The 18190-nt window shown below is 41.1% G+C and overlaps 1 protein-coding gene across 1 annotated transcript in view; it reads right to left on the reverse strand.

The window, feature by feature from the left end:
- LOC131952693 (uncharacterized) overlaps positions 1 to 18190 on the reverse strand; it is a 70881-nt gene that overhangs the window by 17373 nt on the left and 35318 nt on the right. The window contains exons 2-4 of the mRNA XM_059315469.1: positions 8552 to 8674; positions 5155 to 5306; positions 46 to 176 (exon numbers count right to left, since the gene is read on the reverse strand). Of these exons, the coding sequence (XP_059171452.1) occupies positions 46 to 176; positions 5155 to 5306; positions 8552 to 8674 (406 nt within the window). The remainder of the gene's footprint in view (positions 1 to 45; positions 177 to 5154; positions 5307 to 8551; positions 8675 to 18190) is intronic.

Raw genomic sequence — 18190 nt, forward strand, 5'->3', positions numbered from 1 at the left:
CAATAGACGACAAGGGCACCTACTCTGCTAACAAAGACCACTTACTCCCGCCACTTGTAGCCGTCAATGAACGTCTGCAGACACGATTTGATGATCTTCATCTCCCGTTTGTTGACCCTGGTCAACTGCTCGGTGTCAATGTCGGTCAACTTTTTCAAAAACCGCTCCGTCTCGTTCTGGTGAGAGAAATCACGTGTTAGTCTGACGTCACGATGTTAAAACAGCAATATATATATATATATATATATATATATATATATATATATATATATATATATATATATATATATATATATATATGGTTCCATTACAAATTATCTCTGACAAAATATCTCCGACAAAATATCTCACGGACAAAATATATGAAGGACAAACGATATATGGTCATAATAATCAAGTAGGTTTTACCAACATGTAGATAAGGTATTTTTTTTAAATTCTAACTCTACCCCACGTTTCACAGCTAATGATTACAATAAGAAAATTTAACCTAATCAATTTTATTTATTTTAAAAAAAATGGCGTTTAAAAAATGTCAATCCTTTGAAACCACACCTGACAAAAAAAGTTTCAAAAAACCCATCTCGGCAGCTTTTGAAAATTGAGATGGCAGACATCTTTTGTCGGCAACAGCGTAGTGATACGATTTATTACACTCGTTTTATCTGGGATATTAATACGCCAAAAAGAAGGGAAGCTTTATCTTTGTTAACCCTGCATTGCTCGTTAACAAACTTTGTTTTCCTCGCTTTAAGCCGACAAGTTTTTAACCATTTTTGCCGACAAGTTTTTAACAGTTTTTGTTGACAAGTTTTTAACAAATTTTTTCCCTGCTATCGTTTGCTTAAGCAGCTGATTAAATTTCACTTTTCTACACACAGAGAACATGTCTGAGGTACAGGTACCAACATCGATAAAGGCCGATAAGACATAAAGCCGACTTGGTCAAAAGGCCGACATTGACAAAAGGCCATGGTTACAATGGTGGATATGTCATCAAATACGTCACTAAATATGTATAGCAAAAGAGCACATTTAAAAACTTATAACACAAATTAACCATTAGATCACACTGTCAACCAGTAGAACGCATTTTATTTGAATATGTTGTACCTTAGCATGTCTGCCTCATCATGTCAGTCTTATGTCCATGTCGGCCTTATGTCAAGTCGGCCTTTTAGATGTCGGCCTTATTTCCTGTCGAACTTTTGTCCATCTTGCGCTTTTGTCCAGATTGAGCTTTTGTCCATATTGAGCTTTTGTCCATATTGAGCTTTTGTCCATATTGAGTTTTCGTCCATATCGAGCATATGTCCATTTTGAGCTTTTGTCCATATTGAGCTTATGTCCATATTGAGCTTATGTCCATATTGAGCTTTTGTCCATATTGAGCTTATGTCCATATTGAGCTTATGTCCATATTGAGCTTTTGTCCAGATTTGGCTTTTGTCCGTATCCCGATACCCAGGCATTACGCTAGCCAAACGTTAATTAACCTATCGACTCTGTTTTTATAATGAGTACTGTAGATATGCTGCACGTGCATTACTGACCACGAAGGTTTCAATCTCAGGCTGTCGAGTTACAGGGCATTCGTCCTACCGCTCCACCACTCTGCTCCTTCCCTGCTCTACGGATCTACTGAACTTCACATGACTGGCTATTTCAACAATTGGAATACACGCGCCGATTTAAAGTACACTTAACCTTTGACCCTAAAATAGAATGTAGTTACTTCCCATGTCAATTTCTTCCCCCCCCCCCCCCCCCCACCCCACCACCCCCAATTGTACAGTAATTGTACTCGCGGTTCTTCTCCCCAAAACAAAGCCACGCTAACCATCCTTCGCTTTAATAACTAGGTCTATCCCATTTCCAGTCTAACGAACTTCTCCTAGTTCGTACCCCTTTCATCAACTCTCCCCCCCCCCCCCAAAACACTCACACTATATCCAGCCCCCCCCCCCCCCCCTCACCCCTTCCCCACCATCACCTTCCCATCTTAGAATACAAACATAAGACGACATTAATTAAAACCATTTTCCCTCACCCCTCCCTCCCCCTGCATACCTGCTAAAAGAAAACAGCGAATAAACCAAAGTATGATGGCAAATCCAGAGCAGATTATTTCGACTTGATACATCACCGATGTGGGATTGCCGCCCCCTGAAACCCCAGAGAGTTAACGACCCGTGTGTTATGAAATCCATGGGTTGGCCGGAGTTACGGCCCCTGCCACTGGAGGGAGGGTGCGTGCGTGTATCCACCAGCCACGTGACCTGGTCTATCTCTGTCTACCTCGTTTATCTCACATACACTTGTATCTCATTTTTAGCATTTCGTCTTGGTTGTTGCGCTGCATACAATGGCATATAAATACCGCGACCATACGTCACGCTAGAGCTTGGGGCGGGGTGGGGGGGGGGGGGGAATCCATTTAGACATGCCACATCAAGGGCAGTGGCATTTGAATCTATCTCAGGGTGGGTTTTTCAAATCTAAGCGGAAGGTGGTTTTTAAATCTAAGCGGAGGGTGGTATTTGAATCTTTGTGGAAGGTGGTATTTGAATCTAGACATAAGACAAACAGTTCTTGAAAGAGAGGTGGTATTTTACTTTAAATAAACTTCACGACTTAAAATAGTGGTGGTATTTTACGTTAAATAAACATCAAGACTTAAAACAGAGGTGGTATTTTACCTTAGACATAGAGTTCTCGAAAGAGTAGGTGATAGTTTACATGAGAATTGCTTATTTTATACCACATAAATTAGAACTATTTTAAGCACAAATATCATCTTCGTCGTTTTGTTATATACGACATCAACTCTTCATCCTTACAACATGAGACAACTTTGTTATGATTTACAGTAATAAAATGACACGTGTGTGTGTGTGTGAGAGAGAGTGTGTGAGTGTGTGTGTGTGTGTGTGAGTGACTTTCGTGGAAACAAACTTCTCGCTCCACAGCTTTTTGTTTTACACCTGCACGCTCGTTATCTTACACACACGTGCACGCTTGACCGACCTTACAGTTAGCGATATATGTGTGTGCGTTTTTTATCGATACGTCTCACTTACAAAGGGTGAGTATATGTTTACTCCCAGGTTTTAGCTTGTGGTAACCGCCCTCAGAAAAGTTTGGAAACATCTCACTCAGGGGCGTAACACGGGTGGGAATTTTTTTTTTTTTTAAATTGAAAATTCAATGACGTCAGTAAAGAATGAACCACGTGTCAAACGTAGCATAATAAAATATATATTTTTATGAAATTGACCCAAATATGAAGCTGTATTAGTATAATGAGCTGGTTTTTGTGCATTATTTTGTCTGCGCAATCTTGGGTTGAGCATTTTCCTCGTTGCACCATCCCCCCCCCCCCCCTGGAAACTATAAAATAAATAACCACTAGGATAGGCCCATGCAGGTATAAGTATAAATAAGCCAATAATTTAAAAAAAAATAATAAAGTTGTGTCTCAAGACTGGCTGTTTAAAAATAATCTTAGTGATTTATCTTTGACTTCTTTCCTCAGTTAAAAAAACTGATCGAATGGTAATTGCCCCCCCCCCTCCCTCTTAAACGTGTAGAGTGTAGACCAAATAATGTTTTGGGTGTACTAAAAGCTATAAAAATTTGGGTAAAACAATGTATGGGATGGGAGGGGTAGGGGAGGCTACAATGTTGTTTTGTGAAACCAGGCAGTCACGTAGAGAAAACGTTTAGGAACCATCGGTTTAGCGCAACATATTTATGTAATATAGTAGCGCCCTGGGCCTGCCGCACCCCAGCACCACCTAGACTCGCCAATTTATCGTCTTCTTGATTCATAAAAATCGAGTGGAGTTGACCCGAAGGAAGGGAAGAAACTAGAATTTGGAAAAGAAAATTGACGTCAGTTTCTTTTGTGAGAGGATTGGACGGGGAAACCCATATTGCACTGCGCGACTTGAGTTGCCAAATTGCACTGGCCGCTGGGGACAACTTGGCCAACCAGGCGAGAACGTCATTGGGGGAGGGGGGGGGGGAGAAGACCCAAGTTGTCGCAAACAATTCTAGAATTACGGGGAGCTAATTCGTCGTAACTAATTTTAATTAAACAAGATGGCGTAGCTTCGTTCAAAAGTTGGTGCAGTACTGATATTTTTTTCTGCCGGTTGACCATAAAGACAAGTTGACCATAAAGACAAGGTGATTACAAAGTCATGACCATAAATATATGTTGACCATAAAGACATGTTGACCATAAATATATGTTGACCATAATGACAAGTTGACCATAATGACAAGTTGACCATAAAGGCAAGTTGACCATAATGACAAGTTGACCATAAAGGCGATTTGACCATAATGACAAGTTGACCATAAAGACAAGTTGACCATAATGACAAGTTGACCATAAATATATGTTGACCATAAAGACAAGGTGACCATAAAGTCATGTTGACCATAAATATATGTTGACCATAAAGACAAGGTGACCATAAAGTCATGTTGACCATAAATATATGTTGACCATAAAGACAAGGTGACCATAAAGTCATGTTGACCATAAATATATGTTGACCATAAAGACAAGGTGACCATAAAGTCATGTTGACCATAAATATATGTTGACCATTAAGTCATGTTGACCATAAATATATGTTGACAATAAAGATTTGTTGACCATAAATATATGTTGAACATAAAGTCATGTTGACCATAAATATATGTTAACCATAAAGTCATGTTGACCATAAATATATGTTGACCATAAAGTCATGTTGACCATAAATATATGTTGAACATAAAGTCATGTTGACCATAAATATATGTTGACCATAAAGACATGTTGACCATAAATATATGTTGAACATAAAGTCATGTTGACCATAAATATATGTTAACCATAAAGTCATGTTGACCATAAATATATGTTGAACATAAAGTCATGTTGACCATAAATATATGTTGACCATAAAGTCATGTTGACCATAAATATATGTTGACCATAAAGACAAGGTGACCATAAAGACATGTTGACCATAAATATATGTTGACCATTAAGTCATGTTGACCATAAATATATGTTGACAATAAAGATTTGTTGACCATAAAGACAAGTTGACCACAAAGATATGTTGACAACACACCATCGTCACCAGCACTCACCTTTCGTCGGTCAAACGCCTCCATCTTGAAGGACTCCAGCGAGTCGTCGTAGTTATGGTAACCAACGAAGGTCGCGTACTCCGGGAACTCGCGAGACTTGTAGTCGTAGAACTCGTCCAGGATGAGCCGGAACCTCTCGTTGGCGTCCAGGTCTGTGGGGATATAGGGGCAGGGTTACTGATGGATGTGTGGGGGGCAGGGTTACTGCTGGATGTGTGGGGGGCAGGGTTACTGCTGGGTGGAGGGGGGGCAATGTTACTGCAGAGTGTAGGAAGGGGACAGGGTTACTGCTGGGTGGAGGGGGGGCAATGTTACTGCAGAGTGTAGGAAGGGGACAGGGTTACTGCTGGGTGGAGGGGGGGCAATGTTACTGCTGGGTGTAGGGGGTACTGCTGGGTGGGGGCAGAGGGGCAGGGGTGGAGCAATGTGGTGGAGGAGGTGCTCATGTATCCCACACACTTGCACGCTCATCGTTCAAACAAGAACTCACTCATGTTTAAATGTGCCAAATGCGTGAGATATGTCACAACATCTGACAGAAACTATTACAAGTAGTCCAAAATGTAAGTACAGGTCCAAGATGTAGTAAAAATTTTCAAACAAAATTATACACACACATGCATATTAACATTATTAGTTTTCTCAGTGTATGTTTCCTATCATTGACAGGCAGAGCCAGTTTAAAATAGAATCTACAGAAACAAAACAAGTTTAATTTTAAATATTGCTCATATTTTCATATAGAGCAGGAGTGAGATAGCATAACAGGGGGGGGGGGGGGTGAGGGGAGGTTCCTAACGAGGTAAAAATGTCATTGAAATGAATCCAGAGCAATAAGGGAGGGGGGGGGGGAGATGTGCATGCAAGCAAGAGGTCAGGGTGGACATCTTTGATTGTTATTTTATCACGTGACCGACTTTAGGGATGCCATTTTTTCGGGGGGGGGGGGGGGGGGGGGAAGGGAGGGAATATTGGCTGTGTTGGATATAAGATTGGTGTGGCTTAGTTTTTGTGAAGTTTGTTAAAAATAAAAAGTATTGGCTGTTGTGTCTGTAACGATTTCAATGATTGGCTGCGTCGAATAAATGAAAGGCGACATATTGTCTGCATTTTGTAACAGATCCAATGATTGGCTGTTTATTTCCATAGCGATGCCTATAATTGGTTCTATTCTAAAAAGTTTAAGTGGCATTGTTTATTAGACAAGCTCCGAATATAAATAAAGTATCGATACCCTCCCCACGAATACGTGGGTACAAGTAATCGATGAGAATCGAGTTCAAAGAATTTTCTAGCCATCCAGAGAGGGCTTCTGTCAAACGGTGTGAAGACGTCTATTTAAAAATTGGTTTAAGATGTTTGGTTTGACCCCCACAAGACAGGCTGTTTAAAGATTCACTTCAGATATTAGCGTTGACCCCCACTGTTTAAAGATTCACTTAAGATGTTAGGGTTGGCCCCAACTGTTTAAAGATTCACTTCAGATGTTAGGGTTGGCCCCAACTGTTTAAAGATTCACTTCAGATGTTAGGGTTGACTCCCACTGTTTAAAGATTCACTTCAGATGTTAGGGTTGGCCCCAACTGTTTAAAGATTCACTTCAGATGTTAGGGTTGACTCCCACTGTTTAAAGATTCACTTCAGATGTTAGGGTTGGCCCCAACTGTTTAAAGATTCACTTCAGATGTTAGGGTTGACTCCCACTGTTTAAAGATTCACTTCAGAAGTTAGGGTTGCCCCCCACTGTTTAAAGATTCACTTCAGATGTTAGGGTTGGCCCCAACTGTTTAAAGATTCACTTCAGATGTTAGGGTTGACTCCCACTGTTTAAAGATTCACTTCAGATGTTAGGGTTGGCCCCAACTGTTTAAAGATTCACTTCAGATGTTAGGGTTGACTCCCACTGTTTAAAGATTCACTTCAGATGTTAGGGTTGGCCCCCACTGTTTAAAGATTCACTTCAGATGTTAGGGTTGGCCCCCACTGTTTAAAGATTCACTTCAGATGTTAGGGTTGGCCCCCACTGTTTAAAGATTCACTTCAGATGTTAGGGTTGACCCCCACGCGCCAGCAGACGGCTCACGTTTGGTCAGGGGAAGTAACTTGACAACACACAGGGCGATAACCCTGGCTGGCTTGTAGAAAATTGATTTGGTTTTAAATAGACGCAACTGTAAACACAATGGGTGGTCGGGCGTTGACGTATGCAGGACATTTGTTGCTGGAATGGGTGTAGGACATTTGCTGTTGTCATAAGTGTAGGACATTTGTTGTTTGGATATCAAGCTGTCGGAAATTTTGTTGTGAGATGTTATAGATGTAGAAAAATTGATGTTGGATTTACAAGTTGTAGTGCATTGGTTGTTAGGTGTGTCGTATGTAGGATAGTAGATGTTGTAGGTATAGGTTGTTAAATTGGGATGTTGGACGTTGAAAGGAAATTTGATGTTGGATTTGTTGGATGTAGGATAGTAGATGTTGTAGGTATAGGATGTCAAATTGGGCTGTTGGACGTACAACATTTGATGTTGGAGTTCTTGGGTGTAGGATAGTAGATGTTGGATGTTGTAGCTATATGTTATTAAATTGTGCTTTTGATAGTAAACAGTTGTCGGACATTTGATGTTGGGTGCTCTAGGGACAAAACAGGTGTTGAATATACCCAACATTATCGGAGAACATTTATGTTTGTGCATGTAGTTTTTGTCTTGCTTCTTGCATCTCGAAAATACGACATAGGTCCACGTCTCACGACATTTTGTTTGGCTAGGTTAACAAAACAACATTGTCCACATGACAAGTTTAACATAACGACATGGTGTATGACAAGTTTAACATAACGACATGGTGTATGACAAGTTTAACATAACGACATGGTGTATGACAAGTTTAACATAACGACATGGTGTATGACGAGTTTAACATAACGACATGGTGTATGACAAGTTTAACATAACGACATGGTGTATGACAAGTTTAACATAACGACATGGTGTATGACAAGTTTAACATAAGGACATGGTGTATGACAAGTTTAACATAAGGACATGGTGTGTGGATAGTTTAACATAACGACATGGTGTATGACAAGTTTAACATAACGACATGGTGTATGACAAGTTTAACATAAGGACATGGTGTATGACAAGTTTAACATAAGGACATGGTGTGTGGATAGTTTAACATAACGACATGGTGTATGACAAGTTTAACATAACGACATGGTGTATGACGAGTTTAACATAAGGACATGGTGTATGACGAGTTTAACATAAGGACATGGTGTATGACGAGTTTAACATAAGGACATGGTGTATGACGAGTTTAACATAAGGACATGGTGTATGACGAGTTTAACTCACCTTTATAACACAGCCCACAAGACGAATGTACTCACCTTTATAACAGAGCCCACACGAACGCGTGCATTTGTTCAACATCCAGGTGTTCGTGTCACAGTGACCTTGACGGGCCCAGAGCTCACACTGTTCGTTGTTGTCGTGGCGATTAACGCAGTTTTCTGGTGAGTAAAATACGGGATCAGTACGGGATTAGTACAGATAAGCGTACAGACAGCAGGGACAGCTACATGACTTTAAGACAGATGGGGCAGTTTAGTCCATGATAGGGTGAAGGATGACGTAGTAAAAAGTTAGTTTGGAACCTAGGATAAAGACCGTAAACTGCCCCCCCCCCCCTCCATGACCTAACAGACCCAGTGTCCAGATCACGTGATGCGGTGCACTAGGGGAGGGGGGGGGGCAAAAGTCTGGGGGAAACCTAGGTAAAGACTTCATACACGAGTGTGTGTGAGAGAGAGAGACTGAATGTTTGTGAGTGTGTGTGTGAGAGAGAGAGAGAGAGAGAGGGAGAGAGAGTATGTGTGTATGTGTGTGTGAATTTCTATGAATTGATGGGGAAATCTAGCCCTCCTGTGGGAAACCCACGTAATGACTTCATACAAATATGTGAGTGTGAGAGAAAGAGAGTGAGAGAGAGAGTGTGTGTGAGAAAGAGTCTATGAAAAGATGGGGGATCTAGCCATCCTGTGGGAAACCCACGTGACGACTTCATACAAATGTGTGTGAATGTGAGAAAGAGTCTATGAAAAGATGGGGGATCTAGACTCTCCAATACAATGGACTATAATCTGGTCTCTGACGTAGTGAGTCTATCCACTGTGACATCAAAGAACCCGGGGGTGGAGCCAGCTCATGCGATAATCAGTACCCTGTTTATTCTAGCCCAACTCATATTTAAACAATTCACGTTGTTAAATCATAACAAGGGTGTGGCTCGGGTGGGGGGCAAGGGAGATAACAGACCCAGAAGATAGCATATCCGAGTTATTCCACCCCTGGTGTGGTGGTTGGGGGTGGGGTCTTGGGGTGGGGTCATTGGGGTTCTCAAAACATCTGATAATTTTGGTTTGTTTGTTTGTCCACCCCACCCCCACCCCACCTCTGACACCACAGGGGTGTATAATTTCAGGGGAGGTAAGACGTGATAAGAATTTATTAACGACCGGAAGAAGATGTCTGCGCCGGTCAGGAAACTTCCTTTCTTTCTGGGCCAATCTTAAAAACCATTATTTACCTTCCCGTCTGCGTTATTTATCTAAACACACACACACGCACACACACACACACACACAAAGATGGTGTTAATTAATTTCTTTAAGTGTTCTAATTACGAAGTGTTGATTAAAAGTGGTAAATTCTCTAATTAAAAGTGGTAAATTCTCTAATTAAAGGTGGTAAATTCTCTAATTAAAAGTGGTAAATGCTCTAATTAAAAGTGATAAATTCTCTAATTAAAAGTGGTAAATTCTCTAATTAAAAGTGGTAAATTCTCTAATTAAAAGTGATACAATCTCTGATTTAAAGTGGTAAATTCTCTAATTAAAAGTGGTAAATTCTTTGATTAAAAGTGATACAATCTCTGATTAAAAGTGGTAAATTCTCTAATTAACAGTGGTAAATTCTCTAATTAAAAGTGGTAAATTCTCTGATTTAAAGTGGTAAATTCTCTGTGTATATGATCAGGGTATCCGAGTTGTAACCTCCATAATCCCGCAAGTAACTGTAGCCCCTTACTGTTTGTGTTACTCGAGCTGTTTACTTTAAAACTAATTACAACTCCTCTTCTACGGTCATGAAATCCATCACCCTAGTAGCATTGAGTGTATACTTTAAGGAAGGATTAACCAAATAGATTTTTTTGAGCCGGTTAGGGGAGTGGTGGAGGGGTATGATAGTCAAGAAAATCTGGTAAGATATTTGAAAAAGTAGTGCATAAGGATTAACGCTAAACCTAATCTTATTTCTAGCACTGAAGGTAGACACCTATTAGTCCGATTACATTAATTATGTTAAGCATACGCATTAATTACACTTCCGGTAATTGGGAAATGAAGAGTAATCAAATAGATACGACTATATAGCGTGCAGGTAAATCCAGTGTCTGAAACTGTTTCTTAACTGGAGCTGGTGTTGATGCAATGAGTGGCGGTTTACAGAACGCATGAATGGGTGTTTTACTGGTGTTGATGCAATGAGTGGTGGTTTACAGAACGCATGAATGGGTGTTTTACTGGTGTTGATGGGGGTTTACAGAAAGCATGAATGGGTGTTTTACTGGTGTTGATGCAATGAGTGGTGGTTTACAGAACGCATGAATGGGTGTTTTACTGATGTTGATGGGGGTTTACAGAACGCATGAATGGGTGTTTTACTGGTGTTGATTGGGGTTTACGGAACGCATGAATGGGTGTTTTACTGGTGTTGATTGGGGTTTACGGAACGCATGAATGGGTGTTTTAGTGGTGTTGGTGGAGGTTTACAGAACACATGAATGGGTGTTTTACTGGTGTTGATGGGGGTTTACAGAAAGCAGGAATGCCTGTCCTCTTACAGGTGAAATAAAGGCCGCATTTAAATTTACAATGAACTTTAGAAACAAAAAAACTGCCCGTCGTGATAGGCAAAATGGTAGGCGCTCCTTGAAGGTAAAATAACAAACATTTAATTAGGATTAACCCAAATGACCCAGCCTGGACCCATGTTTATTGACACCAGACCCAAGTCAACCAGACCTACCACAATGACCCAGCCTTGACCTTCTGTTATTAAGTAACCCCTGAGCCAGCAGACGTGGGATTAAGATTTATGCTTGACGTGTGATCAGCCTGGCATATGTCGTTACGTAACCATTTGTCAAACCTGTCTAACCCATCTTGTCCTTCTTTAATTTACACCTTGTATTTTCCCCGGGGAAATGTGGAACGGTTTGATATACAGCCGAGAAAGTCTCAGTGGACATTATTCCCTGTGATATTTTGGGCTGTGATACAATGACAAGATAAGGTTTTCAGACTGAGGCGACCCAACGTTGAAATTATCCAATCAGCATTCAGCTTTCCGCGTAGGTGATTTTAATTTTTGCCATGCGCAATAAAATATTCGTTTAATAGACAAGACTAGGTAGGCTTGGACAGGCCTGGACATATCTAGACAGGCCTAGAGAGGCGTAGACATACCTAGACAAGAATTGATATGCGGTTCAATGGGTTCTCAAACCCCATCACCCCAATACCTTATCAGATAGGAGCGGTTCTTATAATATCTAGATCTGTAGGCCACAGGCATGAACTGATACTTTTGGTGGAGCAGTTGACTCCACTGTAGAACCAACTTTTAGAGCCTACACTAACACGACTTCCCACTGAATCAAGCACATAGATCAGGTCTAAGCATACTTTGTTCCCCTGTCTAGACCACCAGCAAGGGAGCTCATCAGATAAAGTTATCCTAAAAATTACGTCCCTTTATCTCCTTGAACCCTTCATGTACACAACAGCGCCATCAGAAGTGTGGCGTGACTACAATCTAATTTTGACATGCGCAGAACGGGGTGCCCAGCATCACACTTTGTAAGCATTTGTCTGACTTGTGTCAGTGTGTAAGTGTATGCGTGTGTGTGTGAGTATGTATGTATGTGAGTATGTGCTGTGTGAGAGACGGCAGATTACTGGAACTTCAGCTTTCATTTTTTAAGGAAAAAAACACTTTCAGATCTGACGATTTACGTGACCCCGGAGTACGAAGCGTCGGCGTTGTATGGTCACCTTATGTGCCCAGCCGCTTTTACTTCCCTGACTTCAGTCAGGTATCTATTTTCATCTATCCCATCATCCCAGTCGTTATTTTCATCATCCCATCATCCCTGTCGTTATTTCCATCTACCCCATCATCCTTGTCGTTATTTTCATCTACTCTATCATCCCCTACTGTCGTTATTTTCATCTACTCCATCATCCCTGTCGTTATTTTCATCTATCCCATCATCCCTGTCGTTATTTTCATCTACCCCATCCCCTACTGTCGTTATTTTCATCCACCCCATCATCCCGGTCGTTATTTTCATCAATCCCATAATATCTGTCGTTATTTTCATCTACCTAAACATCCCTGTCGTAATTTTCATTTATCCCATCATCCCTGTCGTTATTTTCCTCTACCCCATCATCCCTGTCGTTATTTTCATCTACCCCATCCTCTACTGTCGTTATTTCCATCTACCCATCATCCCTGTCGTTATTTCCATCTACCCATCATCCCCTACTGTCGTTATTTCCATCTACCCATCATCCCCTACTGTCGTTATTTCCATCTACCCATCATCCCTGTCGTTATTTCCATCTACCCATCATCCCTGTCGTTATTTTCATCTATCCCATCATCCCTGTCGTTATTTTCATCTATCCCATCATCCCTGTCGTTATTTTCATCTATCCCATCCTCTACTGTCGTTATTTCCATCTACCCATCATCCCTGTCGTTATTTTCATCTATCCCATCATCCCTGTCGTTATTTCCATCTACCCATCATCCCTGTCGTTATTTTCATCTATCCCATCCTCTACTGTCGTTATTTCCATCTACCCATCATCCCTGTCGTTATTTTCATCTATCCCATCATCCCTGTCGTTATTTTCATCTATCCCATCATCCCTGTCGTTATTTTCATCTATCCCATCCTCTACTGTCGTTATTTTCATCTACCCCATCCCCTACTGTCGTTATTTTCATCTATCCCATCATCCCTGTCGTTATTTTCATCTATCCCATCATCCCTGTCGTTATTTTCATCTACCCCATCATCCCCCGCTGTCACGACCCCCTCTCATCTGACTACTATCAACGTGCTTGTATCGAGCGTAATTGCCTCCCCCCGGGCGCCCTCCACCCCCCACATATTAAGACCGCCAGTTAATGGCTACGCCCCCTACCCCTCCACAACTTGTTGTCGACGACTGAGGTACAATGGCGCCTGCTATCTCGTCTGAGAGCGCCATGAAGACGAGTAGGCTAAAAATAAACTTATCAAAAATGTCCGTCAATATGGTGTTAATTGGAGAGATATAAGCGAAAAGGGGAGGGGGTAAGGGGAGATGAAAATGGTGGGGTGGGGCGCTAGATAGAATTGAAAGTTTTATGTAAACAAGTTCACCTTCAATAGTGGGATGGGGAGGGGGGACAGATAACTTGTTTGTGTTAAATAAAAAATGTTTTGGTCTATTCTGGCTAAAGTCCAAAATTTGGTCTATTCTCTCAGGTCCAAGATTTTGGCCTATTCCGTTAGAAGTCCAATATTCGGTCTATTCTGTCAGAAGTCCAAGATTTAGTCTATTCTGTCAGAAGTCCAAGATTTAGTCTATATTAAGAGAAGTTTACGATTTGGTTTATTCTGATTTGTTACACCTCTTCACTGTTTGTGGTTTTCAATACTGGATTAGCGCTTAATGGGAAACATGTAGTTAACATGAATGTCTTTCTCTAATTCATGCCAAAATTTTTCATTTAAAAAAAATGCCGTCACGAAGCAAAGGCCGACACGTTTTAAATGAAGTATAACATTAATAGTACAATCCGTGGTCAGATAAGGCCTACCGTGGACAGGTCTACCATAACACACACAGACACACACACAGACACACACACAGACACACACACAGACACACACACACCACACACACCACACACACACCACACACACATACCACACACACACACAAACGTACAAAATACGAATATTGAAAAGAAGTATATTCAATTTCAATTATATACTTCATCATCATCTTTTTCCGTTCGTGCCCTAGACACAGGACTGATAAAAAGAGTTAATATGTTTCAATAATAAAGACATAACGGTATAATGGGGTCAGCACTATACCCAGCTGCCTTGGTTGTTCCTTACGTCAGTTAACTGTCAGAGTCGCGTGGAATCCGTAACATTCTATGGACTAGAGTCCGGGATCCGAACCCTAAACCACGCCTTCCCTATGATTATATACTTATTTTTTTCTGTTCTTACATAATTTTTTTAAAATAAATATTTACATGACTAAGTAGCCAAGTAAATTATCTAATGGTACTTGTACTTGTTGTGAAGATGAAAGTCATATAATTACAAAAAACCTGGATGCATTATATAAAAGTTCATAAGTAACTTATTTAAAAAAAAAACCCAACCTATATTTCTCAACAAACGAATCAATATTTCTCTGACTTGTTTATTTTTACACAAGAACACTTGACGTGTTCGAAACTTGATTTGACGTTTATTTTTTTTTCTTCATTTCATTAATGACACGCATACAGAACATTTTATATGTTCACATAACGCCAATATTTGCACGCCAAAGTAAATTATGCAAATTAGTACAGCTTAAATTATTCTAATTGCGGAAGCTAATTACCATGTTAGGACGTTTAATGAGCATGGATAAAGAGCATTACAATTTTTAATTAACAACGGGGTAAAAAATAAACGTCACTTTGGCGTCAGGAGAAGGGGCTAAAGCTGTGATTTAAGTTCAGGTGCGAAACTTTTAAAAGCCTGATTAAAATGTATAATCAAGTTAATTGCAAACATCAAGTAATAATTGATTTGAAAAAATGATGTTTAATTTGTGAGAGAGTGATAATAAGCCATCACATTTTAAAATAAAACTAGGATGTGGAGGGGGTGGAGAAGGAAGCGAAGAGTTTGTGTCAGTTCGGGTAAGAAATTAATGTTTCGGTTTTTAGACCATGACATTTTTTATCGATGTGATTTTGAGAGTATCTAAGGCTGTGAGTGCGGGGCACAAGAAATGAGTTGGGGTGTAGGGGGGGGGGGGGGGTGAGATGAGGGTGGAAAGGGGAGGTGAATTAATGACGATAATTAGAGACAAGTTACTTGCAAACTTGATTGTAATTTTATTTTTAAAAACCAAATATGTTGATTATTTGAAATCGCAAGTTTATAACTACTTCAGGTTTTAACCGGTCATAGATCGGGCATAGAAAGTGGCGCCCCCCCCCCCCCAACAGCATTCACACCACAAACTCCTTCATCCCCCCCCCTTGTAAACATATGGATACAGCTGACAAAAATGACGTCAGAACAAAAATGACCGACGGGATCCTAGTTCCGGCACCGTCATGTCGGTACGCCGTCCGGCATTCCTCTCACATCTGCGGACCTGGGTCAGACCCCCGATAAGATCGCCAGCGGTACCCCCGGGGGGGGGGGGTCGTTGGTACCTGCGGGTCTCCCCGGGTCGTCTGCTAGAAATGAACCTGTCGTCCGTTATTTCACCCCGACTCCATCCAGATAACATTCTGCCGTGGGTATGTTAAAAGAAAATCTGGCGTTCAGCCCTCACGATTCACGTCAGATTCACTTCACTTCACGCCGCGGGAGTCACGACATTCCGTGGATCGTTGCATGCGGTGCGTTAACCAGCACCAGCCTTTGTCATCACGTCTACCATCTACCATCTACAATCTAACATCTACCATCTCAAACTAAAACCCGGAACGTGTGCAATTTACCATCACAACATACACACACCATCACGACATACACACACACACTTTAACGACCCACACACCATCACGACATACACACACACACTTTAACGACCCACACACCATCACGACCCACACACCATCACGACACACACACTTTTACGACCCGCACACTTTTACCATCTACACACCATCACCATCTTTTGATATCTTTGAAATTGAATATTTTTTAAAATATGAAATGTAAATTTAATTGTCGATAAGAAAAACACCAGTTAAATTAAAGTTACTTTAGGGAGGTGGGAGATGGGGTGCAGAGATGTGGGGAGGGGGTGTTGAAAAGCAGCTGATGCACTAACTCAGCATAAACTGTAACATAAACAACTTATAATAGCAGCTAAAGTTTAAGTTGAGAACTTTCTCAACTTCCGGTTCCATCCCTGGCGTAACAAATGTCCTGACGTCATCACCTGTCAAACGGCGTGGGCTCCGTATTTGTTTCATTTACAGCGCTCGAAACTCCGCCCAACCCTTAATTTTACCAGTCTTTTTACCCCATCCTGCTCCCTAATTCTACCATCTGTTAAACCCAACCCAATTCTACCAGCGCCCTAAACCCCAAACCCAACCCCAAATTCCGTCATCGCCGTACACAAAAGAAATACCAACATGAAATAACCGATTTTTTCCTCCGCTACAACTGTTGCTGCTCTTCAGGAAAGAACGAGCACTCGGTATGACGAGACAAACTAACCAATCTCCCGACTATACGAGGTTTTCTCCCCTGAATTTATTGTCGTGACAAATGTTGTGTTTTTGTAAGACAGTTAGTATTTCCGTAACCGCTTTTAGTGGAATGTAGAGGGAATAGAAAAATAGCGGAAGTGACGTCAGGTTAAGAAAAATAATAATGGGAGCCGTTAGTTATTAGGCATGTGGGGGGGGGGGGGGGGGGGGAGTGTGGTTTCTTTACATCGTGTAAAGAAGATATAATTAGTCCTGAGAGTTTATAGCATTGGGTCTTTGAGAAACTGGGTCTTTGGGAGAATGGATCTTTGAGACGCTGGGTGATACACCTGGTCTTTGAGACATTGGGTCTTTGCAAAGCTGGGTCTTTGCGAAGCTGGGTCTATGAGTCTTAAGGACATTTAAATCATGCAAAAATTAAGCTTTTGGGGCAAGATCTTTGTAACAACCAATCTTTGAGCAGTAAGAAAGTAAAATTTGACGCGCATGTAGACATGAAGAAACGTCTCACTCTACCTAAAGGAACCGTGACTCTAAAGTTTCCTGGTCCTTGTGTCTGCTTCAGGCGCTAACTCTGCTAACAGTTGCAGCTACGTGCAACGCCATTTGACAAGATCTCGCAAGATCTCGCAAGATTTTAACAGATTGACCGCGATAGCGTTTAATCTCACGACACACGGCGAGATTCGACGAGATTTACACAATATTGTTTGACATCTCGGGCGGCTGAGCGAGAAGTTGCGAGATTGTTTTCCTGTGTTATCACGATCCCTCTCACCCAGGGGTATCAGTTTGCATCTCCGTGTGTACGTGACACTGTGGCCGTCACGAACGTGGCAGAGCGCACTAAAAAAAAACAGCGGTAAATATTATGATGCGGAGTGAAAGTTAAAAAGTTGGAGTCTCGCGGTAAATACAGTTTAAACGTGAGTTGTAACGGGATCTACGTAGAGTGGTTGTGTTATGTTTCACTCACTCAGATTGAATTGGATGTGTTTTTCTATTATGAGATGAAAATACTTGAGAACTATTTTTACGTGCTAAATTTTAAAGATGATAACCTAGAAAAACAATGGCTAAAGAAAAGTTATGTGTAATTTTGGAAAATGTTTTGCTTTAACGTAAGATTCCTTGTCAGACCAGATTGTCCATTGTTTAAGTGAAGCAGAGTTCATCTGATTCTGTGGCTTATAAATAAGTCTTGTGGGAGGTATGCCAAGTAGCCTATACGTTAGTCGACTTGAGTCAGGTATCCATTAGGGCTGGGAAGACTCAGGGACAAACTACGAGACTCGATACAGGTACCCATATTAGCTGGGTGAACTCATGATCAACCTATAGACTAGCAGGCACATATCAGTGTGAAGAGGGCAAAATGACATCCTCCGTGCTAATGTACTTTAGAGCTGGGTAGACTCAGGGACGTATTGCGG

Source organism: Physella acuta, unplaced genomic scaffold (genome assembly GCF_028476545.2).
Source record: "Physella acuta isolate Inbredline_101_S28 unplaced genomic scaffold, ASM2847654v3 ptg000072l, whole genome shotgun sequence".
In the NCBI taxonomy this organism is placed as follows: domain Eukaryota; kingdom Metazoa; phylum Mollusca; class Gastropoda; family Physidae; genus Physella; species Physella acuta.